At 56.2% G+C, this 27,949-nt stretch overlaps 1 protein-coding gene across 1 annotated transcript; it reads left to right on the top strand.

The window, feature by feature from the left end:
- Nucleotides 1-96: 96 nt before the first annotated feature.
- Nucleotides 97-27,715, top strand: LOC130263096 (EVI5-like protein). The gene is made up of 21 exons (XM_056510576.1): nt 97-208; nt 2,736-2,890; nt 4,725-4,914; nt 7,347-7,571; nt 9,190-9,264; nt 10,087-10,212; nt 13,034-13,177; nt 14,386-14,475; nt 15,973-16,070; nt 16,885-16,945; nt 17,199-17,252; nt 17,759-17,791; nt 18,786-18,917; nt 20,625-20,753; nt 22,833-22,925; nt 23,039-23,158; nt 23,883-24,029; nt 24,901-24,996; nt 25,620-25,715; nt 26,779-27,398; nt 27,623-27,715. Exons 2-20 carry the CDS (start codon nt 2,748-2,750, stop codon nt 26,965-26,967), a joined length of 2,241 nt encoding a protein of 746 aa, XP_056366551.1. The 5' UTR covers nt 97-208; nt 2,736-2,747; the 3' UTR covers nt 26,968-27,398; nt 27,623-27,715.
- Nucleotides 27,716-27,949: the final 234 nt, after the last annotated feature.

Genomic DNA, 27,949 nt, shown 5'->3' with positions numbered 1-27,949 from the left:
GATTGGCTAAGACGCGGCGGGTGGGCGGGCCCAGACGCGGAACTCGAGCTCTGATTGGCCGAGGGGCCGCCCCGCTGTCAGTCAGTGCCGGCCGGGGCGGCGGCGGCGGCTCCGCGATGGCGGCGGGCGCGGGGCTGCCCGTGAGGGGCGATCGGCGCGGAGCCCCCCCGGGAGGGCGGGCGGGGGTCGCCATGGCCGCGGAGCGCAGGTACGAGGGGCGGGGGGAGCCATGGAGGGGCTGTCATCGAACAATGGCGGGGTGTCCCCTCAGCCGTGAGGGGATGGGGGGCGGGGCATCGCCGCCCTGAGGGGAAAATGGGGGCGCCCCCCAGTGAGGGTTGGGGTTTCCCGCCCTTTTTCGTGAGGGGGAACAGCCCTGAGGGGCGCTTGGGATCCCCCCCTTTGAGGGAGCACCCCCATTTTTTTGAGGGGATTTGGGGTCACCCCCATTTTTGAAGAAATTTGGGGTCACCCCTTTTTTTTTTTTTTTTTTTGCCTGACCCCCTCCCTCCTCCCCTTTGTGGAGATTTTGGGGTCTCTTCCGTTTGTGAGGGCTTTGGGGTCACCCCTATTTTTTGAGGGAATTTGGGGTCACCCCCATTTTTGGAGAAATTTGGGGTCACTCCCTTTGTTTTTGATTTTTTTTTTTTTTTTTTTTTTTGGTTTTTTTTTTTTTTTTTTTTTTTTTTTTTTTTTCCCCTGACCTCCCCCTTGTGGGTATGTTGGGATCTCTTCCCTTTGAGGGCATTTTTTCCCCTAAATGTGACATTTTGGGGCTGAAATGCAGGATTTTGTTTCCTAGATGTGAAATTTTTTTCCCTCAATTTGACTTTTTATGCTAAAATGTGACGGTTTTTTCCCCTAAATGTGATATTTTGGTCCCTAATTGTGGGATTTTGCTGCTGAAATGTAAAATTTTGATCCCTAATTGTGGGATTTTGATCCCTAAATGTGACATTTTGGTACCAAAATGCAGGAATTTGTTCCCAAACTGTGACATTTTGGTGTTGAAATGTCGAATTTTCCCCCTAGATCTGGGATTTTGTTCCCTAAATGTGACATTTTTTTTCCCTAAATGTGACATTCTTGTCCCTAATTGTGGGATTTTGGTGCTGAAACGTGGATTTGGGGCTGAAATGTGAAATTTTGATCCCTAAATGTGACATTTTGATCCCTAAATGTAGGATTTTGGTCCTAAATGTGACATTTTGGTGCTGAAATGCAGGATTTTGTCCCCCAAATGCAGAATTTTATGCTGAAATGTGACATTTTGGTGCTGAAAGGTGGAATTTTGGGGCTGAAATGTGAACTTTTAGTTCTGAAACGTAGGATTTGGGGCTGAAATGTGAGATTTTGTTCCCTAAATGAGAAATTTTGTCCCTAAATGTGAGATTTTGTTCCCCAATTATGGGTTTTTGGTCTCTAAATGTGAAAATTTGGTACCAAAATGTGGGATTTGGGGGCTGAAATGTGACATTTTGGTGCTGAGATGTGGAATTTTGGGCTGAAACCCCAAATTTTGGTACCAAAATGCAGGACTTTGGTGCTCAAATGTGGGATTGTGTCCCTAAATTTGGGACTTTGTTCCCTAAATGTGACATTTTTGGTCCCAAATGCAGGATTTTGGTCTCTAAATTGGGATTTTGGTACCAAAATGCAGATTTTGTTCCCAAATGTGAAATTTTGCTCCCTAAATATGACATTTTTGGTCCCTAAATGCAGGATTTTCATCCCTAAATGTGACTTTTTGTTCCCTAAATGTGGGATTTTACTCCCCTAAATGTGACATTTTGTTCCCTAAATGTGGGATTTTGGTCCCTAAATGTGACATTTTGTCCCTAAATGTGGGATTTTACTCTCTAAATGTGGCTCTTAGGGGCTGAAATGTGGAATTTTGGGCTGAAACCCCAAGTTTTGGTACCAAAATGCACGATTTTGGTGCTGAAATGTAAGATTTTGTTCCCTAAATGTGAAATTTTGGTCCCCAAATGTGACATTTTTTTCCCCAAATATGGAATTTCTTATTAATATATAAATGCATCTATATATACATAAATATATACATATACATTTATAATATATAGTATTATATATATTATATATATAAATATAATTATATATATAATATATAATATATATAATATATAATTATTATATATATTATTATATGTTATGTAATTACATATATATTTTATATATATTATATATATTATATATTATATAATTATATATAATTATTATTTATAGTTATATATAATTGTAATATATATAATTATAATATATATAATATTATAAAATATAAATTCATATTGTATATAAATGTCCATAAATGTGACATTTTGGTGCTGAAATGCAGGATTTTGGGTTGAAATGTGGGATTTTTGATCCCTAAATGTGACATTTTGTTACCTAAATGTGAAATTTTGATCCCTAAATGTGACATTTTGGTGCTGAAATGCAGGATTTGGGGCTGAGATGTGAAATTTTGGCCCTGAGAAATGAAATTTCGGAGCTGAAATGTGACATTTAGTTCCCCAAAGATGAGATTTTGATCCCTAAATGTGACATTTTGGTACCAAAATGCAGGATTTTGTTCCCAAAATTCCGGATTTTGCCCCCCAGCTGTGACATTTTGCCCCCCAGCTGTGACGTTTTGTCCCTAGATGTGACATTTTTTGTCCCCAGCTGTGAATTTTTGTCCCCAAACACTGAATTTCCCCCGTGCCCGCCCGCAGGTGATCCCCGGCATGGCCTCCCCCGAGAGCTCCCCGAGCAGCGAGGGCGGGGACGGGCCCGAGCCGGGAGCGGCGCCGGGGGAGCGGCCGAGCCCCGAGGAGCGCCTGAGCCCCGGCGAGCTGCAGCTGCTGGCCAAGCTGGAGGAGCAGAACCGGTCAGCAAGCGGGAATTCGGGAATTTCAGGGAATATTTCCGTGTTTGGGGGCATCTGGGGGGAGGAGTTCCATTTTTGGGGTCGTTTTAGGCGGAATAGTTTGATTTTTGGGGCTGTTTTGGGGAGAGTATTTCAATTTTTGGGGTCATTTGGGAGGAATATTTCTATTTTTCAGATGGTTTTCAGGGAATATTTCCATTTTTGGGATGGATTTCAGGGAATATTTCCATTTCTGCAGCTGCTGGCCAAGCTCGAGGAGCAGAACCGGCTCAGTCCTGGCTCAGTTTAGGCTCAGTCCAGGCTCACTCCAAGCTCACTCCAGGTTCACTCCAGGCTCAGCCCTGGCTCACTCCAGGCTCAGTTTAGGCTCACTCCAGGCTCACTCCAGGCTCAGTTTAGGCTCACTTTAGGCCCGGTTTTACCCCCAGGCTGCTGGAGGCCGACTCCAAGTTGCTGCGCTCGGTGAACGGCTCAGTCCAGGTTCAGTCCTGGCTCAGTTCAGGCTCAGTTCAGGCTCAGTCCTGGCTCACTCCAGGCTCAGCCCTGGCTCACTCCAGGCTCAGTTTAGGCTCACTTTAGGCCCGGTTTTACCCCCAGGCTGCTGGAGGCCGACTCCAAGTCGCTGCGCTCGGTGAACGGCTCAGTCCAGGTTCAGTCCTGGCTCAGTTCAGGCTCAGTTCAGGCTCACTCCAGGCTCAGCCCTGGCTCATTCCAGGCTCACTCCAGGCTCACTTTAGGCCCGGTTTTACCCCCAGGCTGCTGGAGGCAGACTCCATGTCGTTGCGCTCGGTGAATGGCTCAGTCCAGGTTCAGTCCTGGCTCAGTTCAGGCTCAGCCCTGGCTCACTCCAGGCTCAGTTTAGGCTCACTTTAGGCCCGGTTTTACCCCAGGCTGCTGGAGGCAGACTCCAAGTCGCTGCGCTCGGTGAACGGCTCAGTCCAGGTTCAGTCCTGGCTCAGTTCAGGCTCACTTCAGGCTCAGTTCAGGCTCACTCCAGGCTCAGTTTAGGCTCACTCCAGGCTCAGTTTAGGCTCACTTTAGGCCCGGTTTTACCCCCAGGCTGCTGGAGGCAGACTCCAAGTCGCTGCGCTCGGTGAACGGCTCAGTCCAGGCTCAGTCCTGGCTCAGTTCAGGCTCACTTTAGGCTCAGTTTAGGCTCACTCCAGGCTCAGTTTAGGCTCACTTTAGGCCCGGTTTTACCCCAGGCTGCTGGAGGCAGACTCCAAGTCGCTGCGCTCGGTGAACGGCTCAGTCCAGGTTCAGTCCTGGCTCAGTTCAGGCTCAGTTCAGGCTCACTCCAGGCTCAGTCCAGGCTCACTCCAGGCTCAGTTTAGGCCCGGTTTTACCCCCAGGCTGCTGGAGGCAGACTCCAAGTCGCTGCGCTCGGTGAACGGCTCAGTGCTGGCTCAGCCCTGGCTCAGTTCAGGCTCAGTCCTGGCTCAGTTCAGGCTCACTCCAGGCTCAGTCCTGGCTCACTCCAGGCTCAGTTTAGGCTCACTCCAGGCTCAGTTTAGGCTCACTTTAGGCCCGGTTTTACCCCAGGCTGCTGGAGGCCGACTCCAAGTCGCTGCGCTCGGTGAACGGCTCAGTGCTGGCTCAGCCCTGGCTCAGTTCAGGCTCAGCCCTGGCTCACTCCAGGCTCAGTTTAGGCTCACTTTAGGCCCGGTTTTACCCCAGGCTGCTGGAGGCCGACTCCAAGTCGCTGCGCTCGGTGAACGGCTCAGTGCTGCCTCAGTCCTGGCTCAGTTCAGGCTCAGTTCAGGCTCACTCCAGGCTCAGCCCTGGCTCACTCCAGGCTCAGTTTAGGCTCACTTTAGGCCCGGTTTTACCCCAGGCTGCTGGAGGCAGACTCCAAGTCGCTGCGCTCGGTGAACGGCTCGCGCCGCAGCAGCGGCTCCTCGCTGGTCTCCAGCTCCTCGGCCTCGTCCAACCTGGGCCACCTGGAGGAGGACACCTGGATCCTCTGGGGCCGCATCGTCAACGAGTGGGACGAGTGGAGGAGGAAGAAGGAGAAGCTGCTCAAGGTCCGGCGGGCGTGGGCTGGAATCGGTCAATTCGTCCTGGTTTGGGGTGGGATCGGTCAGTTGGTTGGGTTTTGGGGGGGGATCGGCCAGTTTGGGGTGAAATTGGCCAGTTTGGGGTGGTTTGAGGAGGCTTTGTCCAATGGGATGAATTTTGGGGTGGAATTGGCCAGTTTGGGGTGGTTTGAGGAGGGTTTGTCCAATGGGATGAGTTTTGGGGTGGAATTGGCCAGTTTGGGGTGGTTTGAGGAGGGTTTGTCCAATGGGATGAGTTTTGGGGTGAAATTGGCCAGTTTGGGGTGGTTTGAGGAGGGTTTGTCCAATGGGATGAATTTTGGGGTGAAATTGGCCAGTTTGGGGTGGTTTGAGGAGGCTTTGTCCAATGGGATGAGTTTTGGGGCTGAATTGGTCAGTTTGGGGTGGTTTGAGGAGGCTTTGTCCAATGGGATGAGTTTTGGGGTGGAATTGGCCAGTTTGGGGTGAAATTGGTCAGTTCATTGTGTTTTGTGTGGATTCATCCCAAGAGGTCGTTTTTGGGATGGGTTTGTCCAGTTCATTGTGTTTTGGGGATGATTTCTCCAATTCATTGTGTTTTGGGATGGATTCATCCCAAAGAGGTCATTTTTTGGGATGGGTTTGTCCAAAGGGATGAGTTTTGGGGTGGATTTATCCAATGGGATGAGTTTTGGGCTGGAATTGGCCAGTTTGGGGTGGAATTGGTCAGTTCATCATGGTTTGGGGTGGGTTTGTCCAATTTGTTGTGTTTTGGGATGGATTCATCCCAAAAGATCATTTTTTTTTGGGATGGGTTTGTCCAATTCATTGTGTTTTGGGATGGGTTTGTCCAGTGGGATGAGTTTTGGGGTGGATTTATCCAGTTTGCTGTGTTTTGGGGTGAGTTTATCCAGTGGGATGAGTTTTGGGGTGGATTTATCCAGTTTGCTGTGTTTTGGGATGGGTTTGTCCAGTGGGATGAGTTTTGGGGTGGATTTATCCAGTTTGCTGTGTTTTGGGGTGAGTTTATCCAGTGGGATGAGTTTTGGGGTGGATTTATCCAGTTTGCTGTGTTTTGGGGTGAGTTTATCCAGTGGGATGAGTTTTGGGGTGACTTTGTCCAATAGGATGAATTTTGGGATGGATTTGTCCCAAAAAGTCATTTTTTTTGGGGATGGATTTGGCCAATTTCTTGTGGTTTGGGATGGATTTATCCCACTGGGTCACGTTTGGGGCCGATTTGGTCACCTGGACACGTTTTGGGATGGATTTGTCCAACACAAGTTCATGGCTTGGTCTGCTTTGAACCATCCCACATGAGGGGTCACGTTTGGGGTTAGAGGTCCCATTTGGGGTCCCATTTGGAGTCTAGGGTCCCATTTAGGGCTTGGGGTCCTATTTAGGGTCCCATTGAGGATCTGTGTGTCCCCAGGAGCTGATCAGGAAGGACATCCCGCAGCACTTCTGTGCCATTGTGTGGCAGCTGCTGTGCCCTGGGCAGGGACACGGGGGGTTTGGGGTCCCGTTTGGGGTTTTGGGGTCCCGTTTGGGGTCAATAGGATGGGTTTGGGGTTTTGGGGTCCCATTTAGGGTTACATTTATGATCCCCAGGAGCTGATCAGGGAGGGCGTCCCGCTGCACTTCCGTGCCATCGTGTGGCAGCTGCTGTGCCCTGGGGCAGGGACAAGGAGGGTTGGGGTCCCGTTTGGGGTTTGGGGTCATGTTTAGGTTCACATTTAGGATCCCCCTTTCCCCAGGAGCTGATCAGGAAGGGCATCCCGCAGCACTTCTGTGCCATCGTGTGGCAGCTGCTGTGCCCTGGGCAGGGACACGGGGGGTTTGGGGTCCCGTTTGGGGTTTTGGGGTCCCGTTTGGGGTCAATAGGATGGGTTTGGGGTTTTGGGGTCCCATTTAGGGTTACATTTCTGATCCCCAGGAGCTGATCAGGAAGGGCATCCCGCAGCACTTCCGCGCCATCGTGTGGCAGCTGCTGTGCCCTGGGGCGGGGACAGGGGGGTCCCGTTTGGGGTTTGGGGTCACGTTTGGGGTTTGGGGTCACGTTTAGGATCACATTTGGGGTCTGTGTGTCCCCAGGAGCTGATCAGGAAGGGCATCCCGCAGCACTTCTGTGCCATCGTGTGGCAGCTGCTGTGCCCTGGGGCAGGGACAGGGGGGTCCCGTTTGGGGTTTTGGGGTCCCGTTTGGGGTCAATAGGATGGGTTTGGGGTTTTGGGGTCCCATTTAGGGTTACATTTCTGATCCCCAGGAGCTGATCAGGAAGGGCGTCCCGCAGCACTTCCGCGCCGTCGTGTGGCAGCTGCTGTGCCCTGGGGCGGGGACAGGGGGGGTTTGGGGTCCTGTTTAGGGTCCCGTTTGGGGTTTGGGGTCCCGTTTGGGGTTTGGGGTCACGTTTAGGATCACATTTGGGGTTCTGTCCCCAGGAGCTGATCAGGAAGGGCATCCCGCAGCACTTCCGCGCCATCGTGTGGCAGCTGCTGTGCAGCGCGGCCGAGCTGCCGCTCAAGGCTCAGTACTCGGAGCTGCTGCGCATGAGCTCCCCCTGCGAGCGCCTCATCCGCAGGGACATCGCCCGCACCTACCCCGAGCACGACTTCTTCAAGGGCCAGGACAGCCTGGGCCAGGAGGTGCTCTTCAACGTCATGAAGGTGACAGGGACATGGGGACATGGGGACACAAGTCTGGGGTGGGACAGGGACAGCCTGGGCCAGGAGGGGCTCTTCAACGTCATGAAGGTGACAGGGACATGGGGACACAAATCTGGGCTGGGACAGGGACAGGGACAGCCTGGGCCAGGAGGTGCTCTTCAACGTCATGAAGGTGACAGGGACATGGGGATGTGGGGATACAAGTCTGGGGTGGGACAGGGACAGGGACAGGGACAGGGACAGGGACAGGAGGTGCTCTTCAACATCATGAAGGTGACACCGATTTGGGGACACTGCCTGGGGTGGCACTGGGACAGGGACAGGGACAGGGACAGGAGGTGTTCTTCAACGTCATGGAGGTGACAGGGACATGGGGACACAAATCTGGGCTGGGACAGGGACAGCCTGGGCCAGGAGGGGCTCTTCAACGTCATGAACGTGACAGGGACATGGGGACATGGGGGTGAGACAGGGACAGGGCTGGGAGGTGCTGTTCAACGTCATGAAGGTGACAGGGAAATGGGGACATGGGGGTGAGACAGGGACAGGGCTGGGAGGTGCTCTTCAACGTCATGAAGGTGACACCAAACTTTGGGGACATGGGGTGGGACAGGGACATGGGGGTGGGACAGGCACAGCCTGGGCCAGGAGGTGCTCTTCAATGTCATGAAGGTGACAGGGACATGGGGACACAAATCTGGGCTGGGACAGGGACAGCCTGGGCCAGGAGGGGCTCTTCAACGTCATGAAGGTGACAGGGACATGGGGACACAAATCTGGGGTGGGACAGGGACAGGGACAGCCTGGGCCAGGAGGTGCTCTTCAACGTCATGGAGGTGACAGGGACATGGGGACATGGGGACACGAGTCTGGGGTGGGACAGGGACATGGACAGGGACAGGGACAGGGACAGGAGGTGCTCTTCAACATCATGAAGGTGACACCGATTTGGGGACACTGCCTGGGGTGGCACTGGGACAGGGACAGGGACACGGACAGGAGGTGTTCTTCAACGTCATGAAGGTGACAGGGACATGGGGACAGGGAAGTGACAGGACAGGGATCTTGAGGTGGGACATGGACAGGAGGTGCTCTTCAACATCATGAAGGTGACAGGGACATGGGGACACTGCCTGGGGTGGGACAGGGACATGGACAGGGACAGGAGGTGCTCTTCAGTGTCATGAAGGTGACACTTTGGGGACGTAGGGACTTGGGGGTGGCACTGGGACATGGATCTGGGGTGGCACAGGAACAGGGTCAGGAGATGCTGTTCAACTCATCAAGGTGACACCAAAATCTGGGCACACGGGGACATGGGGGTGGCAGTGGGACAGGGACATGGACAGGAGGAGCTCTTCAACGTCATGGAGGTGACACCAACATCTGGGGACATGGGGGTGGCACAGGGACAGGGATCTGAGGTGGGACAGCAACAGGATTTTTGGGATTGTTTGGGATGCTCCCATTTCCCCAATCCATGGAATTTTTGGGGATTTTTTGGGATGTTCCCATTCCCCAAATCCATGGATTGTTTGGGGGGATTTTTTTGGGTGTTCTCATTTCCCAAATCCATGAATTTTTGGGATTGTTTGGGATATTTTGGGAATGTCCCCAGGCCTACTCGCTGGTGGATCGGGAGGTCGGTTACTGCCAGGGCAGCGCCTTCATCGTGGGACTGCTGCTCATGCAGGTGGGAATGCAGCTGCACCCTGGGAATCCTGGGGTTTTTTTGGGAATTCTGGGGGGTTTGATGGGAATTCTGCCAGTTTGATGGGAACTGGGGAGGTTTTTGTGGGAATTCCTGGGGGGTTTTTTTGGGAATTTTAGAGGGGTTTTTTGGAATTTCAGGATTTTTCTGGGAATTCTGGGATTTTCTAGGAATTTTGTGGGGGGGTGGTTTCTGGGAATTCCAGGGGATTCTTCTGGGAATTTTGGAGGGGTTTTTTTGCAATTCTGTTTTTTTTTTTCTGGGAGTTCTGGGGTTTTTGGGAATTCTCGGTTTTTCTGGGAATTCTGTGGGTTTGATGGGAACTGGGGAGGTTTTTGTGGGAATTCCTGGGGTTTTTTTATAAATTCCTGGGGATTCCAGGGTTTTGATGGGAATTCCCAAGGTTTTGCTGACAATTCCCAGTATTTTTTTTGGGAATTCCGGATTTTTCCGCCCCAGATGCCCAAGGACGAGCCACTCAGCATTTGTTGGCAATTCCAGGATTTTAATGGCAATTCCCAGGTTTTTTATGGGAATTCCTGGGATTTCAGTGGGAATCCCAGGATTCTGATGCCAATCCCTGATATTTCTTTTGACAATTCCCAATTTTTTTCTGGGAATTTCTGTCCCAGATGCCGGAGGAGGAGGCGCTCAGCGTTCGGTGGGAATTCCCTCAGTTCCATGGGAATTACGGGATTTTTGTTGGGAATACCAGGACTCTGATGGGAGTTCTGTGATTCTGATGCCAATCCCTGATATTTCTTTTGACAATTCCCAATTTTTTTTCTGGGAATTCTGTGCCAGATGCCCGAGGAGGAGGCGTTCAGCGTCTTCGTGCGCCTGATGCAGGAGTACCGGCTGCGGGAGCTCTTCAAGCCCAGCATGGCCGAGCTGGGGCTCTGCATCTACCAGTTCGAGTTCCTGCTGCAGGTGGGCACAGGCACCCCAAATCTGACCCCAAATCCCAAATCTCCAAATCCCAAATCCCCAAATCCCAAACCCCAAACCCCAAATCTCCAAATCCCAAATCCCCAAACCCCAAATCCCCCCCAGCATGGCCGAGCTGGGGCTCTGCATCTACCAGTTCGAGTTCCTGCTGCAGGTGGGCAGGGACACCCCAAACCTGACCCCAAATCCCAAATCTCCAAATCCCAAATCCCCAAATCCCAAATCTCCAAATCCCAAATCCCCAAATCCCAAATCCCCAAATCTCCAAATCCCAAATCCCCAAACCCCAAATCTCCAAATCCCAAATCCCCAAATCCCGCCCAGCATGGCCGGGCTGGGGCTCTGCATCTACCAGTTCGAGTTCCTGCTGCAGGTGGGCAGAGACACCCCAAACCTGACCCCAAATCCCAAAATACCAAATCCCCAAATCCCAAATCTGACCCCAGATCCCAAATCCCCCCCGCAGCATGGCCGAGCTGGGGCTCTGCATCTACCAGTTCGAGTTCCTGCTGCAGGTGGGCAGGGACACCCCAAATCCCCAAATCCCAAATCCCCAAATCCCCAAATCCCAAATCTCCAAACCCCAAATCTCCAAATCCCAAATCCCCAAATCCCGCCCAGCATGGCCGAGCTGGGGCTCTGCATCTGTCAGTTCGAGTTCCTGCTGCAGGTGGGCACAGGCACCCCAAATCCCAAATCTCCAAATCCCAAATCCCCAAATCCCAAATCTCCAAATCCCAAATCCCCAAATCCCGCCCAGCATGGCTGAGCTGGGGCTCTGCATCTACCAGTTCGAGTTCCTGCTGCAGGTGGGCACAGGCACCCCAAACCTGACCCCAAATCCCAAATCTCCAAATCCCAAATCCCCAAATCCCCAAATCCCAAATCTCCAAATCCCCAAACCCCAAATCTCCAAATCCCAAATCCCCAAATCCTGCCCCAGCATGGCCGAGCTGGGGCTCTGCATCTACCAGTTCGAGTTCCTGCTGCAGGTGGGCACAGGCACCCCAAATCCCCAAACCCCAAATCTCCAAATCCCAAATCCCCAAACCACAAAACTCCTAATCCCAAATCCCCAAATCTCCAAATCCCAAATCCCCAAATCCCGCCCAGCACGGCCGAGCTGGGGCTCTGCATCTACCAGTTCGAGTTCCTGCTGCAGGTGGGCACAGGCACCCCAAATCTGACCCGAAATCCCAAAATCCCAAATCCCCAAATCCCAAATCCCCAAGCACCCCAAATCCCCAAACCCCAAATCCCCAAATCCCCATTTCAGACCCTGAATCCAAACCGAAAGCCCCATTTTTCCCCCAAACCCAACTTCCCATTTTTCCCCCCAAATTCCCATTTTTATCCCCAAACTTGACCCCAAATCCCCATTTCTGTCCCTGAACCTGACCCCAAATTCCCATTTTTACCCCCACATCCATGTTATTTTTCCCAAATTCCCATTTCTTTCCCATTTTTAGGAGCAGCTCCCCGAGCTGAAAGTGCATTTCCGCTCGAGCGTTTCCTCACCTCCATGGCCCCCCAAATCCCCATTTTTTCCCCCATTCAACCCCAAATTCCCATTTTTACCCCCAAATCCATGCTTTTTATCCCAAATTCCCATTTTTCCCCCAAATTCCCATTTCTTCCCCGTTTTTAGGAGCAGCTCCCCGAGCTGAACGTGCATTTCCGCTCGAGCGTTTCCTCACCTCCATGGCCCCCAAATCCCCATTTTTTTCCCCCAAATTCCCATTTTACCCCCAAATCCATGTTTTTTTCCCCAAATTCCCATTTTTCCCCCAAATTCCCATTTCTTTCCCATTTTTAGGAGCAGCTCCCCGAGCTGAACGTGCATTTCCCCTCGAGCGTTTCCTCACCTCCATGGCCCCCCAAATCCCCATTTTTTTCCCCCAAATTCCCATTTTTCCCCCCACATCCATGGTTTTTTCCCCAAACCCCCATTTTTTCCCCCAAATTCCCATTTCTTTCCCATTTTTAGGAGCAGCTCCCCGAGCTGAAAGTGCATTTCCGCTCGAGCGTTTCCTCACCTCCATGGCCCCACAAATCCCCATTTTTTCCCCCATTCAACCCCAAATTCCCATTTTTACCCCCAAATCCATGCTTTTTATCCCAAATTCCCATTTTTCCCCCAAATTCCCATTTCTTCCCCGTTTTTAGGATCAGCTCCCCGAGCTGAACGTGCATTTCCGCTCGCAGAGTTTCCTCACCTCCATGGCCCCCAAATCCCCATTTTTTTCCCCCAAATTCCCATTTTTCCCCCAAATTCCCATTTCTTTCCCATTTTTAGGAGCAGCTGCCCGAGCTGAACGTGCATTTCCGCTCGCAGAGTTTCCTCACCTCCATGGCCCCCAAATCCCCATTTTTTTCCCCCAAATTCCCATTTTACCCCCAAATCCATGCTTTTTATCCCAAATTCCAATTTTTCCCCCAAATTCCCATTTCTTTCCCATTTTTGGGAGCAGCTCCCCGAGCTGAACGTGCATTTCCGCTCGAGCGTTTCCTCACCTCCATGGCCCCCAAATCCCCATTTTTCTCCCCCAAATTCCCATTTTTACCCCCAAATCCATGTTTTTTATCCCAAATTCCCATTTTTCCCCCAAATTCCCATTTCTTTCCCATTTTTGGGAGCAGCTCCCCGAGCTGAACGTGCATTTCCGCTCGAGCGTTTCCTCACCTCCATGGCCCCCAAATCCCCATTTTTTTCCCCCAAATTCCCATTTTTCCCCCCACATCCATGTTTTTTTCCCCAAACCCCCATTTTTTCCCCAAATTCCCATTTCTTCCCCGTTTTCAGGAGCAGCTGCCCGAGCTGAACGTGCATTTCCGCTCGCAGAGTTTCCTCACCTCCATGTACGCCTCCTCCTGGTTCCTCACCCTGTTCCTCACCACCTTCCCCCTGCCCGTGGCCACGCGCGTCTTCGACATCTTCATGTACGAGGTACCCCAAAATTGGCCTCTCTCACCCCAAAATCTGGGGCTGGGGGGGTCAAAATCCCTCAGAAATGGGTTTGGGTTTAAGTAAATCCCTCAAAAATTGAGTTTGGGGTGAAATCGTCCTCGACGTCTTCGTGTACGAGGTACCCCAACATCTGGGATTGGGATGGATCAAAATCATCAAAATTTGGGGTTGGGATGGATGAAATTCTTCAGAAATTGGGTTGGGTTTGAGCAAATCCCTCAAAAATGAGTTTGGGCTTAATCAAGTCACTCAAAATTTGGGGTTTGGGGGGAATCAAATACCTCAAAAATGGATTTGGGTTTGACCAAATTCCTAAAAATTTGGGATGGAACCAAATTCCTCAAACTTTGGGGCTTGGAGAGAAACAAATAATTCAAAATTTGGTGTTTGACCAAATCCCTCAGAAATGGGTTTGGGGTGGGAACCAAATCCCTCAAATTTTGGGGTGGACCCAAATCTAAAAAGCAGCCCTGGGGATGAGTCAGGTGACCCCAGGATGACCTGAGGTGGCCCCGTGGTGACCACGGTGGCCCTGTGGTGGCCATGGTGGCCAAGCTGGCCATGTGGTGGCCATGGTGGCCCTGTGCTGACCATGATGGCCCCATGGTGGCCAAGCTGGTCCTGTGGTGGCCATGGTGGCCCTGTGGTGGCCATGGTGGTCCCGTGGTGGCCCTGTGCTGACCATGGTGGCTCCCTGGTGGCCATGGTGGCCTGTGGTGGCTCTGTGGTGGCCATGGTGGTCCCCTGGTGGCCAAGCTGGTCCTGTGGTGGCCATGGTGGCCCTGTGGTGGCCATGGTGGTCCCGTGGTGGCCCTGTGCTGACCATGGTGGCTCCCTGGTGGCCAAGCTGGCCCTGTGGTGGCCATGGTGGCCCTGTGGTGGCCATGGTGGTCCCGTGGTGGCCCTGTGCTGACCATGGTGGCTCCCTGGTGGCCAAGCTGGCCCTGTGGTGGCCATGGTGGCCCCATGGTGACCATGGTGGCCTGTGGTGGTTCTGTGGTGGCCATGGTGACCCTGTGGTGGCCATGGTGGCCCCCTGGTGGCCATGGTGGCTCTGTGGTGGCCATGGTGGCCTGTGGTGGCTCTGTGGTGGCCATGGTGACTATGGTGGCCCCCTGGTGGCCAAGCTGGCCTGTGGTGGCCACGGTGGCCCCCTGGTGGCCACGCTGACGGGCGCTGACCGGCAGGGGCTGGAGATCGTGTTCCGCGTGGGGATGGCGCTGCTGCAGTTCAACCAGGCCGAGCTGGTGCAGCTGGACATGGAGGGCATGTCCCAGGTACGGCCACGGGGCTGGGCTGGGCTGGACACGGGGATGGGCTGGGCTGGACACAGGGATGGGATGGGCTGGACACGGGGATGGGCTGGGCTGGACACAGGGATGGGCTGGGCTGGCCATGGGGATGGGCTGGGCTGGACACAGGGATGGGCTGGGCTGGCCATGGGGATGGGCTGGACACAGGGATGGGCTGGGCTGGCCACGGGGATGGGCTGGGCTGGACACAGGGATGGGCTGGGCTGGACACAGGGGTGGGATGGGCTGGCCACGGGGATGGGCTGGGCTGGACACAGGGATGGGCTGGGCTGGACACAGGGATGGGCTGGGCTGGACACAGGGGTGGGATGGGCTGGCCACGGGGATGGGCTGGCCATGGGGATGGGATGGGCTGGCCATGGGGATGGGCTGGGCTGGCCATGGGGATGGGCTGGCCACGGGGATGGGCTGGCCATGGGGATAGGCTGGGCTGGCCATGGGGATGGGCTGGGCTGGCCACGGGGATGGGCTGGCCATGGGGATGGGATGGGCTGGGCTGGCCACAGGGATGGGCTGGCCACGGGGATGGGCTGGCCATGGGGATAGGCTGGGCTGGCCATGGGGATGGGCTGGGCTGGCCACGGGGATGGGCTGGCCATGGGGATGGGCTGGCCATGGGGATGGGCTGGCCATGGGGATAGGCTGGGCTGGCCACAGGGATGGGCTGGGCTGGCCACAGGGATGGGCTGGGCTGGCCACGGGCAACCAGGCTGGGGTGGGATTGGTGTGGGGTTGGGATGGGTTTGATCAATGGGAAGGATTTTGGGATGGGTTTGGTCAGTGGGATGGATTTGGGGTGGATTTATTCAGTGGGATGGATTTGGGGTGAATTTGGCCAGTGGGACGGTTTTGGGACGGTTTGATGCGAATTTCCCCAATTCAGGGTGAATTTGGTGCAAATTTCCCCAATTTGGCGTGAATTTTCCCCAGTTTGAGCTAATTTTCCCCGATTTTGTGTGAACTGGGTGTGGCTGTCCCCAGCTGTTTCTGAACTGGGTGTGGCTGTCCCCAGCTGTTGCTGAATTTGGTGTGGCTGTCCCCAGCTGTTTCTGAACTGGGTGTGGCTGTCCCCAGCTGTTTCTGAACTGGGTGTGACTGTCCCCAGCTGTTTCTGAACTGGGTGTGGCTGTCCAGCTGTTGCTGAACTGGGTGTGACTGTCCCCAGCTGTTGCTGAACTGGGTGTGGCTATACCCAGCTGTTTCTGAACTGGGTGTGGCTGTCCAGCTGTTTCTGAACTGGGTGTGACTGTCCCCAGCTGTTGCTGAACTGGGTGTGATTGTCCCCAGCTGTTTCTGAACTGGGTGTGGCTGTCCCCAGCTGTTGCTGAACTGGGTGTGGCTGTACCCAGCTGTTTCTGAACTGGGTGTGGCTGTCCCCAGCTGTTGCTGAGCTGGGTGTGGCTGTCCCCAGCTGTTGGTGTGACTGTCCCCAGTCCGTGTGACCCGCCTTTGCTCCCGCAGTATTTCCAGAAGGTGATCCCGCACCAGTTCGACTCCTGCCCCGACACGCTGATCCTGCGCGCCTGCCAGGTCAAGTACAACCCCAGGAAGATGAAAAGGTCAGTGTCACCATCCCTGTGTCATTGTCACTGTCACCATGTCAGTGTCACCTCCCTGTGTCACTGTGTCACTGTGTCACTTCCCTGTGTCATTGTGTCACTGTATCACCTGCCTGTGTCACTGTGTCACTGTATCACCTCCCTGTGTCACTGTGTCATTGTCACTGTATCACTGTCACCATCCCTGCGCGCCTGCCAGGTCAAGTACAACCCCAGGAAGATGAAAAGGTCAGGGGGCACCTTCCTGTGTCAGTCACTGTCACCATGTCACTGTCTCCTCCCTGTGTCACTGTCACCATGTCACTGTCACCTCCCTGTGTCACTATGTCACTGTCACCATCCCTTCGCGCCTGCCAGGTCAAGTACAACCCCAGGAAGATGAAAAGGTCAGTGTCACCATCCCTGTGTCATTGTCACTGTCACCATGTCAGTGTCACCATCCCTGTGTCACTGTGTCACTGTATCACTGTCACCATCCCTGCGCGCCTGCCAGGTCAAGTACAACCCCAGGAAGATGAAAAGGTCAGGGGGCACTTCCCTGTGTCACTGTGTCACTTCCCTGTGTCATTGTGTCACTGTATCACCTCCCTGTGTCACTGTGTCACTGTATCACCTCCCTGTGTCACTGTGTCATTGTCACTGTATCACTGTCACCATCCCTGCGCGCCTGCCAGGTCAAGTACAACCCCAAAAAGATGAAAAGGTCAGGGCACACCGGGGGACACCAGGGGACACCTTCCTGTGTCACCTCCCTGTTACCATGTCCCTGTCCCCACCTGTCCCCATCCCTGTCCCCACCTGTCCCCATCCCCAGGCTGGAGAAGGAATACGCCGCCCTCAAGAGCAAAGAGATGGAGGAACAGATCGAGATCAAGGTGAGACCCTGGGGACACCTGGGGACATGCAGGGCACCTTGGGGACACTTTGGGCCACCCCAGGGTCACTTGAGCCACCCTGGCTGTCCCCAGATTGTCCCCAGCTGTCCCCAAAGTCAGTGACACTTGGGGACATCCCCTCCCCTTTCCTGGGCTAATCTCCCTCTGTCTCCTCCCTGTCCCTCTGTCTCCTCCCTGTCCCTCTGTCCCGTCCCTGTCCCTCTGTCCCCTCCCTGTCCCTCTGTCCCCGCAGCGTCTCCGTTCAGAGAATCGTTTGCTGAAGCAGCGAATCGAGACCCTGGAGAAGGTGAGGACCCCAAAAAACCCCCGGGGGGACCCCAAAAAAAACCCAAAACTCTGCGTGGAACCCAAAATGTATTAAAAAAAAAAAATTTAAAAATGCATGGAACCCTAAAAAAGCTGTAAAGAAAAAAAAAAACCAACCCAAAAATCCTCTCCCCCTCTTTTGGACAAAATCTCCCCATTTAGGGACAAAATCTCATTTTGAACCAAAATCCCTCATTTTGAAGTAAAATCTCCCCATTCAGGGACAAAATCCCCAAATTTTGGGCTCAAATCCCTCATTTTTGATGTAAAATCTCACGATTTTGAGCCAAAATCTCACATTTTCCGACCACACCCTCTGTCCGTGCCCGAATCTTTGGGAATTTCGGGAATTCCGGGGCTGGGGGCGGGGCTCGGTGCCGGGTGGGGGCGGGGCTCGCTGCCTCTCTCGCTGTCGCTGCTGTCGCTGTCGCCGCTGTCGCTGTCGCTGTCCCTGACCCGGCTCTGCCTCTGTCCCCTCCCCCCCAGGAGAGCGCGGCCCTGGCCGATCGCCTCATCCAGGTACTGCCCCTTCTCCCGTTTCCCTCATTTTTCCCAATTTTCCCCTTTTTCCCCCCATTTTCTATTCCTCCTTTTCCTCCCCTCCCCCAGCCTCATTTTTGGGGTGAATTTTCCCTTTTTCCACCTTTTTTTTCCTGCTTTTCCAGAGGCTCCCGAGCACCTGGGGGCGGGAACTGGGGGGAATTTGGGAAATTTTGGGATTTGGGGGATTTTGGGTAAATTTGGGTGAAAAGCAGCGATTGGAGGAGTTTGGATGGAATTTGGGATGGGGGAAAGGAAAAATGGCTCTGGAGGTTCCCACGGGGGTGGTGACACCTCCCTGTCCCCAGTGTCACCTCAATGTCACCTCCCTGTCCCCAGTGTCACCTCCCTGTCCCCCAGTGTCACCTCCCTGTCCCCTGAATTTCTCCACAGCCCTGCTGGCTCTGCCATGGTGGCAGGAGGTGACACTGCCCCCAGTACCCCCCAGTGTCCCCATTGTCCTCAAAGTCCCCAATGTCCCCAATATCCCAGATGTCTCTTTGGTCCCCGATGACTCCAATGTCCCCAGGGCCAGGTGACACAGGCACAGGAGGTGACACTGTCCCAAATGTCCCCAAATGTCCCTATTGTCCCCATATCCCCAGTGTCTCCAATGTCCCTGCTGTCCCCAGGGCCAGGTGACACAGGCACAGGAGCTGATACTGTCCCCATGTCCCCACTGTCCCCACTGTCCCCACTGTCCCCAGGGCCATGTGACACAGGCACAGGAGGTGATACTGTCCCCATGTCCCCAATGTCCCCAATGTCCCCAGTGTCCCCAGTGTCCCCAATGTCCTCAGTGTCCCCAGTGTCCCCACTGTCCCCAGGGCCAGGTGACGCGGGCGCAGGAGGTGATACTGTCCCCATGTCCCCAATGTCCCCAGTGTCCCCAATGTCCCCAATGTTAGCAGTGTCCCCAATGTCCCCAGTGTCCCCAATGTCCCCAGTGTCCCAGTGTCCCCAATGTCCCCAGGGCCAGGTGACGCGGGCGCAGGAGGCCGAGGAGAACGACGTGATCCGGCGGGAGCTGGCGCTGGTGAGACAGCGCTGGAGCGCGGCCACCGAGAGCCTGAGGGTGGCACAGAGCACCATCAGAGAGCTGCAGGTGTGTCACTGTCACTGTGTGTGTGTGTGTCACTGTGTGTGTGTCACTGTGTGACAGCGCTGGAGCGCGGCCACCGAGAGCCTGAGGGTGGCATCAGAGAGCTGCAGGTGTGTCACTGTCACTGTGTGACACTGTGACACTGTCACTGTGTGTGTCACTGTGTGTCACTGTGTGACAGCGCTGGAGCGCGGCCACCGAGAGCCTGAGGGTGGCACAGAGCACCATCAGAGAGCTGCAGGTGTGTCACTGTCACTGTGTGTCACTGTGTGTCACTGTGTGTGTGACACTATCACTGTCTGTCAGTGTGTGTCACTGTCACTGTGTGTCACTGTGTGTCACTGTGTGTCACTCTGTGTGTGTCACTGTGTGTCACTGTGTGTGTGACACTGTCACTGTCTGTCAATGTGTGTCACTGTCACTGTGTGTCACTCTGTGTGTGTCACTGTGTGTCACTGTGTGTGTGACACTGTCACTGTCAGTGTGTGTCACTGTCACTGTGTGTCACTCTGTGTGTGTCACTGTGTGTGACACTATCACTGTCTGTCAGTGTGTGTCACTGTGTGTCACTGTGTGTCACTGTGTCACTGTGTGTCACTCTGTGTGTCACTGTGTGTCACTGTGTGTGTGACACTGTCACTGTCTGTCAGTGTGTGTCACTGTCACTGTGTGTCACTCTGTGTGTCACTGTATGTCACTCTGTGTGTGTCACTGTGTGTCACTGTATGTGTGACACTGTCACTGTCTGTCAATGTGTGTCACTGTCACTGTGTGTCACTCTGTGTGTGTCACTGTGTGTCACTGTGTGTGTGACACTGTCACTGTCTGTCAATGTGTGTCACTGTCACTGTGTGTCACTCTGTGTGTGTCACTGTGTGTGACACTATCACTGTCTGTCAGTGTGTGTCACTGTCACTGTGTGTCACTGTGTCACTGTGTGTCACTCTGTGTGTCACTGTGTGTCACTGTGTGTGTGACACTGTCACTGTCTGTCAGTGTGTGTCACTGTCACTGTGTGTCACTCTGTGTGTGTCACTGTGTGTCACTGTGTGTGTGACACTGTCACTGTCTGTCAGTGTGTGTCACTGTCACTGTGTGTCACTGTGTGTCACTGTGTGTCACTCTGTGTGTGTCACTGTGTGTCACTGTGTGTGTGACACTGTCACTGTCTGTCAGTGTGTGTCACTGTCACTGTGTGTCACTGTGTGTCACTCTGTGTGTGTCACTGTGTGTGACACTGTCACTGTCTGTCAGTGTGTGTCACTGTCACTGTGTGTTACTGTGTGTCACTCTGTGTGTGTCACTGTGTGTGAGACTGTCACTGTCTGTGTGTGTCACTGTCACTGTGTGTCACTGTGTGTGTCACTGTGTGTGTGACACTGTCACTGTGTGTGTCACTGTCACTGTGTGACACTGTCACCTGAGTGGCACAGAGCACAATCCCAGAGCCTGCAGATGGTGACACCTGGTGACATTTGGTGACACTTGGTGCCATTGTGACAGGGTAACCCCCGGCTGACCAAGGAGGTCATGGCTGATGGGGGATGATGTTTGATGACATTTGGTGACACCTGGTGACATTTGGTGACACTTGGTGTCATCGGTGACAGGGTAACCCCCGGCTGACCGAGGAGTTCGTGGCTGATGATGTTTGGTGACATTTGGTGACACCTGGTGACATTTGGTGACACTTGGTGCCATCGGTGACAGGGTAACCCCCGGCTGACCGAGGAGTTCGTGGCGCACCTGGAGACGGAGCTGGAGCGCTCGCGGCTGCGCGAGAGCGAAACGCTGGGAGCACTCAAAGAGATGAGGGACAAGGTCCTGCACATGGAGCAGGTGACACTGGGGTGACACTGGGGACACTGGGGTGACACTGGGGACAGGGAGCGCTCAAAGAGATGAGGGACAAGGTCCTGCACATGGAGCAGGTGACACTGGGACACTGGGGTGACACTGGGGACACTGGGGACACTGGGGACAGGGAGCGCTCAAAGAGATGAGGGACAAGGTCCTGCACATGGAGCAGGTGACACTGGGACACTGGGGACACTGGGGTGACACTGGGGACACTGGGGACAGGGAGCGCTCAAAGAGATGAGGGACAAGGTCCTGCACATGGAGCAGGTGACACTGGGGACACTGGGGTGACACTGGGACACTGGGGACAGGGAGCGCTCAAAGAGATGAGGGACAAGGTCCTGCACATGGAGCAGGTGACACTGGGACACTGGGGACACTGGGGTGACACTGGGGACAGGGAGCGCTCAAAGAGATGAGGGACAAGGTCCTGCACATGGAGCAGGTGACACTGGGACACTGGGGACACTGGGGTGACACTGGGGACACTGGGGACAGGGAGCGCTCAAAGAGATGAGGGACAAGGTCCTGCACATGGAGCAGGTGACACTGGGGACACTGGGGTGACACTGGGACACTGGGGACAGGGAGCGCTCAAAGAGATGAGGGACAAGGTCCTGCACATGGAGCAGGTGACACTGGGACACTGGGGACACTGGGGTGACACTGGGGACAGGGAGCGCTCAAAGAGATGAGGGACAAGGTCCTGCACATGGAGCAGGTGACACTGGGGACACTGGGGACACTGGGGACACTGGGGTGACACTGGGGACACTGGGGACAGGGAGCGCTCAAAGAGATGAGGGACAAGGTCCTGCACATGGAGCAGGTGACACTGGGGTGACACTGGGACACTGGGGACACTGGGGTGACACTGGGGACACTGGGGACAGGGAGCGCTCAGAGAGATGAGGGACAAGGTCCTGCACATGGAGCAGGTGACACTGGGGTGGCACTGGGGTGACACTGGGGACAGGGAGCGCTCAGAGAGATGAGGGACAAGGTCCTGCACATGGAGCAGGTGACACTGGGACACTGGGGACACTGGGGACACTGGGGTGACACTGGGACACTGGGGACAGGGAGCGCTCAAAGAGATGAGGGACAAGGTCCTGCACATGGAGCAGGTGACACTGGGACACTGGGGTGACACTGGGGACACTGGGGACAGGGAGCGCTCAAAGAGATGAGGGACAAGGTCCTGCACATGGAGCAGGTGACACTGGGGACACTGGGGACACTGGGGTGACACTGGGGACACTGGGGACAGGGAGCGCTCAAAGAGATGAGGGACAAGGTCCTGCACATGGAGCAGGTGACACTGGGACACTGGGGTGACACTGGGACACTGGGGACAGGGAGCGCTCAAAGAGATGAGGGACAAGGTCCTGCACATGGAGCAGGTGACACTGGGGACACTGGGGTGACACTGGGACACTGGGGACAGGGAGCGCTCAAAGAGATGAGGGACGAGGTCCTGCACATGGAGCAGGTGACACTGGGGACACTGGGGTGACACTGGGACACTGGGGACAGGGAGCGCTCAAAGAGATGAGGGACAAGGTCCTGCACATGGAGCAGGTGACACTGGGGGGACACTGGGGACACTGGGGACAGGGAGCGCTCAAAGAGATGAGGGACAAGGTCCTGCACATGGAGCAGGTGACACTGGGACACTGGGGACAGGGAGGGTCCCATGGGTGGCTCTGGGGACAAGGACTGGGAAGGTCCCCCACTGATGTCTCCCTGTCCCCATGTCCCCTGTACCCTGTCCCCATGTCCCTGTCCCTATACCCCTGTCCCTGTCCCTTGTCCCTCTGTCCCCATGTCCCTATCCCTGTCCCTGTCCCTGTCCCTCTGTCCCCATCCCTGTCCCTGTTCCCTGTCCCTCTGTCCCTCTGTCCCTCTGTCCCTGTGTCCCTCTGTCCCTGTCCCTCTGTCCCTCTGTCCCTCTATCCCTGTCCCTCTGTCCCTGTCCCCATGTCCCTGTCCCTGTCCCTGTGTCCCTGTCCCTCTGTCCCTCTGTCCCTCTGTCCCTGTCCCTGTCCCTGTCCCCAGCGCCAGCCGTTGCTCCCCGATGACTCCAGCGTGGTTCGGCTGCAGGAGGAGCTGCAGGAGCTGGCACTGAGTGACCTGGGGGACACCTGGCAGGTGAGAGGGGACACTGGGGACACCTGAGTGACCTGGGGGACACCTGTTTTGTCACCAGGTGTGTCCCTAGGGTGTGTCCCAGGTGTCCCCCACTGACCCCGTGTCCCCGCCAGGTGTGCGGGCGCTGGCAGGAGCCGCGGGCGCTGCGCGAGGTGCTGGGGGTGCAGCTGCGGGAGAGCCAGAGCCAGGAGCTGAGAGCGCTGAGAGAGAGGGTGCTGCAGCTGGAGACACAGGTACAGACTGGGAGCACTGGGATTGAACTGGGAGGGACTGGGAATGGAGCTGAGAGCGCTGGAGAGAGGGTGCTGCAGCTGGAGACACAGGTACAGACTGGGAGCACTGGGATTGAACTGGGAGGGACTGGGAATGGAGCTGAGAGCGCTGAGAGAGAGGGTGCTGCAGCTGGAGACACAGGTACAGACTGGGAGCACTGGGATTGAACTGGGAGGGACTGGGAACGGAGCTGAGAGCGCTGAGAGAGAGGGTGCTGCAGCTGGAGACACAGGTGACAGACTGGGATGGACTGGGTTTATCCCATGTTAATCCCGGGTTTATTCCAGTTTTATCCCGGGTTAATCCCAGCTTTATCCTGGGTTAATCCCGGGTTTATCCCCCTCCAGGGCCGGATCCAGCGCTCAGTCCTAGGCCGGGCAGAGCAGACCTGTGCCGGGCTCAGCGAGCAGGGCCTGGTTCAATCCCAGTTTAACCCCAGTTCAATCCCAGGTTAATCCCAGGTTAATCCCGGGTTTATCCCAGGTTTATCCCAGTTTTATCCCAGGTTAATCCCGGGTTTATCCCCCTCCAGGGCCGTATCCAGCGCTCAGTCCTAGGCCGGGCAGAGCAGACTTGCACCGGGCTCAGGGAGCAGGGCCTGGGTTTATCCCAGTTCAATCCCAGTTTAACCCCAGTTCAATCCCAGGTTTATCCCGGGTTAATCCCAGTTTAATCCCGCTCCAGGGCCGGATCCAGCGCTCAGTCCTAGGCCGGGCAGAGCAGACCTGTGCCGGGCTCAGGGAGCAGCTCCGCGCCGCCGCCGCGCAGAGCCAGGGGCTGCAGGCACAGCTCAGCGAGAGCCACCGCAAACACACCGAGGCACAGTGCAAGGTGACAGGGGACACTGGGGACAGCAGGGACACTCTGGGGACACCTTGGGAGCAGGAGGGACAGTGGGGACATTGCAAATACTGGGGACACTCGGGGACATCAGGGACTTTGGGGACACTGGGAACATTTGGGATATCAGCAATTGGGATTGTCTTGGACAGTGTCCTGGGGTGCCCCTGGAGTGTCCCCAGGATGTCCCCAGCATCCATGGGGTGTCCCCAGGGTGTCCCTGGCTGTGCCTGTTGTGTCCCCAAGATGTTTGTGAGGTACCCTGGGGTGTCCCCACTCTGTCCCTGGTGACAGGGCTGTCCTGGGGGTGTCCCTTGGGGTGTCCAGTGGGTGTCCCCATGCTGTCCCCGTGTGTCCCTGGGTGTCCCTGTGCTCTCCCCATGCTGTCCCCGGGCTCTCCCCATGCTGTCCCCGGGTGTCCCTGGGATGTCCCCATGCTGTCCCCAGGTGTCCCTGGGCTGTCCCCATGCTGTCCCCAGGTGTCCCTGGGTGTCCCTGGGCTCTCCCCATGCTGTCCCTGGGCTCTCCCCGTGCTGTCCCTGGGCTGTCCCCGGGCTGTCCCCATGCTGTCCCCGGTGTCGCTGGGCGGTCCCTGGGCTGTCCCTGCGCTCTCCCCATGATGTCCCTGGGCTCTCCCCATGCTGTCCCCGGGCTGTCCCTGGGCTCTCCCCATGCTGTCCCTGGGCTCTCCCCGTGCTGTCCCTGGGTGTCCCCGGGTGTCCCCATGCTGTCCCCAGGTGTCCCTGGGCTGTCCCTGGGCTCTCCCCATGCTGTCCCTGGGCTCTCCCCGTGCTGTCCCTGGGTGTCCCCGGGTGTCCCCATGCTGTCCCCGGTGTCCCCGCGGTGACAGCGCTGTCCCCAGAGCAAGGAGGAGGTGATGGCCGTGCGGCTGCGCGAGGCCGACAGCATGGCCGCCCTGGCAGAGATGCGGCAGCGCGTGGCCGAGCTGGAGATCCAGGTACGGGCATGGGGACACTGGGGACAGTGGGGACACTGGGGGGACATTGGGGATACTGAGGAGATGGGGGACATTGAGGGGACATGGGGACAGTGGAGACATGGGGACATTGGGGGGACATCGGGGACAATGGAGACATGGGGACTCTGGGGACATGGGGGACACTGGGGGGACACTGGGAACAGTGGAGACATGGGGACATTGGGGACAATGGAAACATGGGGACACTGGGAACAGTGGAGACATGGGGACATTGGGGACAATGGAAACATGGGGACACTGGGGACATTGGGGGGATGTTGCAGACGTTGGGGACATGGGGGACATGCAGGGACATTGGGAACATTGAGGGAACACGGAGGGGACACATGGACATGGGGACATCAGGGACATGGAAGGGATGGGGGACATGGGGATGTGAAGGGGACACGGGGACACAGGAGGGGCCAGGTGGCTGCAGTGTGCCCTGGTGTCCCCATGTCCCCTGTGTCCCCATGTCCCCTGGTGTCCCTGTGTCCCCATGTCCCCTGTGTCCCCATGTCCCCTGTGTCCCCATGTCCCCTGTGTCCCCGTGTCCCCTGGTGTCCCCGTGTCCCCATGTCCCCGTGTCCCCGTGTCCCCAGCGGGAGGAGGGGCGGCTGCAGGGGCAGCTGGAGCACTCGGACGCTGCGCAGTACATCCGGCACCTGAGGGGACACATCCGGGAGCTGAAGGCCGAGGTGGGACTTGGGGACATGGGGACAGTGGGGGGACATGGGGACAGTGGGGGGACATGGGGACATGGGGGGACATGGGGACACTGGGGGGACATGGGGACAGCGGGAGCGTTGGGGATGTTGGAGACACTGGGGATGTTGTGTATGTGTGTGTTGGGGTCATTGGGGGCACTGGGGGGACATGGGGGATGTTGGGGACAGTGGGGATCATGGGGACATTGGTGTTGTTGGGGACATTGAGGACATCAGGGACATTGGAGACATTGGGACATTGGGGGAATTGGGGTCATCAGGGACATCGAGGACGTTGGGGACACTGGGGATATTGGGGGACATGTGGGTGGCATCCAGGGGCACGGGGGGAGGTGACAGGGGTTGGGGTTGGGGACACATGAGTGGCACCCAGAGTTGCTGGGGGGCCCCCGGGCTGGCCCCAGTGCCACCAGTGATGTCCCCTCAGTGCCACGTGGCCTGGGGACAGCTGGTGACAATGTGTTCCTATATCCCCTCCCTCCTGCCCTTCCCTGTTGGCCTTTGTCCCCTCCGTCCCCTCTCTGTTCCTTCACTGTCCATTTTCCTCTCTGTCCCTGTCCCTCTGTCCCTGTCCCCTCTGTCTCTGTCCCTGTCCCCTCTCCTCCCTGTCCCTGTCCCTGTCCCCTCTCTGTCCCTGTCCCTGTCCCTGTCCCCTCTCTGTCCCCTCTCTGTCCCTGTCCCCTCTCTGTCCCCTCTCTGTCCCTGTCCCTGTCGCTGTCCCCCTGTCCCTCTGTCCCTGTCCCTGTCCCTCTGTCCCTGTCCCCCTCTGTCTCTGTTCCCTCTCTGTCCCCCCCTCTCTGTTCCTGCATCCCTGTCCCTATCCCGTCTCTGTCCCCTCTCTGTCCCCCCTCTCTGTCTCTGTCTCTTTTGTCCCCCCTGTCCCTGTCCCCTTTGTCCCTGTCCCTGTCCCTCTGTCCCCTCCCTGTCCCCTCCCTGTCCCCCTGTCCCTGTCCTCCCTGTCCCTCTCCCTCTGTCCCCTCCCTGTCCCTGTCCCTGTCCCTCTGTCCCCTCCCTGTCCCTTCCCTGTCCCCAGCTGCGGCTGCTGCGGGCGCCGCTGTCGCTGGGCTCGGTGCCGCTGGGCTCGCGCTGCCTGGGGGACGAGGACTCGCTGGGCTCCTCGGACGAGGAGCTGCCCCCGCCCTTCGCCCTGAGCCCGGGGGACATCGGGGACACGGGGGACAGCAGTGACAGCGAGCCCGAGGTGGCACCAGCAGCACCGTGACACTGGGGACACTGGGGACAGCAGTGACAGTGAGCCTGAGGTGGCACCGGCGGCACCGTGACACTGGGGACACGGGGGACAGCAGTCACAGCGAGCCCGAGGTGGCACCGGCGGCACCGTGACACTGGGGACACTGGGGACAGCAGTGACAGCAAGCCTGAGGTGGCACCGGCGGCACCGTGACACTGGGGACACTGGGGACAGCAGTGACAGCGAGCCTGAGGTGGCATCAGCGGCACTGTGACACTGGGGACAGCCTGAGGTGACACCTCAGAGACCCACAGGGACATTGGGGACAATGATGACACCGAGCCTGAAGGGGCACCATGACCCATGGGGACATCGGGGGACACTGGGGACAGGCTCAGGGGCCACCCCAGGGGTCTTTGGGGACAGGCCAGGGGACAATGAGACACCCAGGGACATGCCAGGTCCCTGTGGCATTTTGGGGACACTGAGGGGACACTGGTGACAAGCAGGGGACATTCTGGGAACTCTGGGTGGCATTGAGGGACGCAAAGGGACATTCAGGGGGCACCCAGAGAGCTCCAGGGGACACTGAGGGACACCAAGGGACAGTGAGGGACACTCAGGGGACAATGAGGGACACCCAGGGGATACTGAGAGATGCCTGGGACATCTAGGGGACACCAAGGGACACGCAGGTGACACCGAGGGACAGGCCTGGCCTGGCTGATCCCACACATGGAGAGATCCCAGGATGGGGACAGGGACAGGGACACATGTGGGACAGCTGACATCCCAGGGCACAGCTGGATCTGGGACAGGGACAGGAACACACCTGGGATGGGGACAGGACGGGGACACACCTGGGACAGGGACAGGATGGGGACACACCTGGGACAGGACAGGGACACACCTGGGATGGGGACAGGACAGGGACACACCTGGGACAGGGACAGGATGGGGACACACCTGGGACAGGACAGGGACACACCTGGGATGGGGACAGGACAGGGAC

Source organism: Oenanthe melanoleuca, chromosome 25 (assembly GCF_029582105.1).
Source record: "Oenanthe melanoleuca isolate GR-GAL-2019-014 chromosome 25, OMel1.0, whole genome shotgun sequence".
NCBI classification, from domain to species: domain Eukaryota; kingdom Metazoa; phylum Chordata; class Aves; order Passeriformes; family Muscicapidae; genus Oenanthe; species Oenanthe melanoleuca.
The sequence above is the reverse complement of the archived record's forward strand: the minus strand, read 5'-3'. Positions and strand labels throughout refer to the sequence as shown.

Excerpts from the sequence above, each read along its gene's own strand:
- LOC130263096 (XM_056510576.1), top strand. The coding sequence starts at position 2,748 with ATGGCCTCCCCCGAGAGCTCCCCGAGCAGCGAGGGCGGGGACGGGCCC. Across the intron at positions 10,213-13,033 it reads AGTTCGAGTTCCTGCTGCAG|GAGCAGCTGCCCGAGCTGAA; the intron begins GTGGGCACAGGC and ends CCCCGTTTTCAG. Across the intron at positions 24,997-25,619 it reads TGGCCGAGCTGGAGATCCAG|CGGGAGGAGGGGCGGCTGCA; the intron begins GTACGGGCATGG and ends CCGTGTCCCCAG.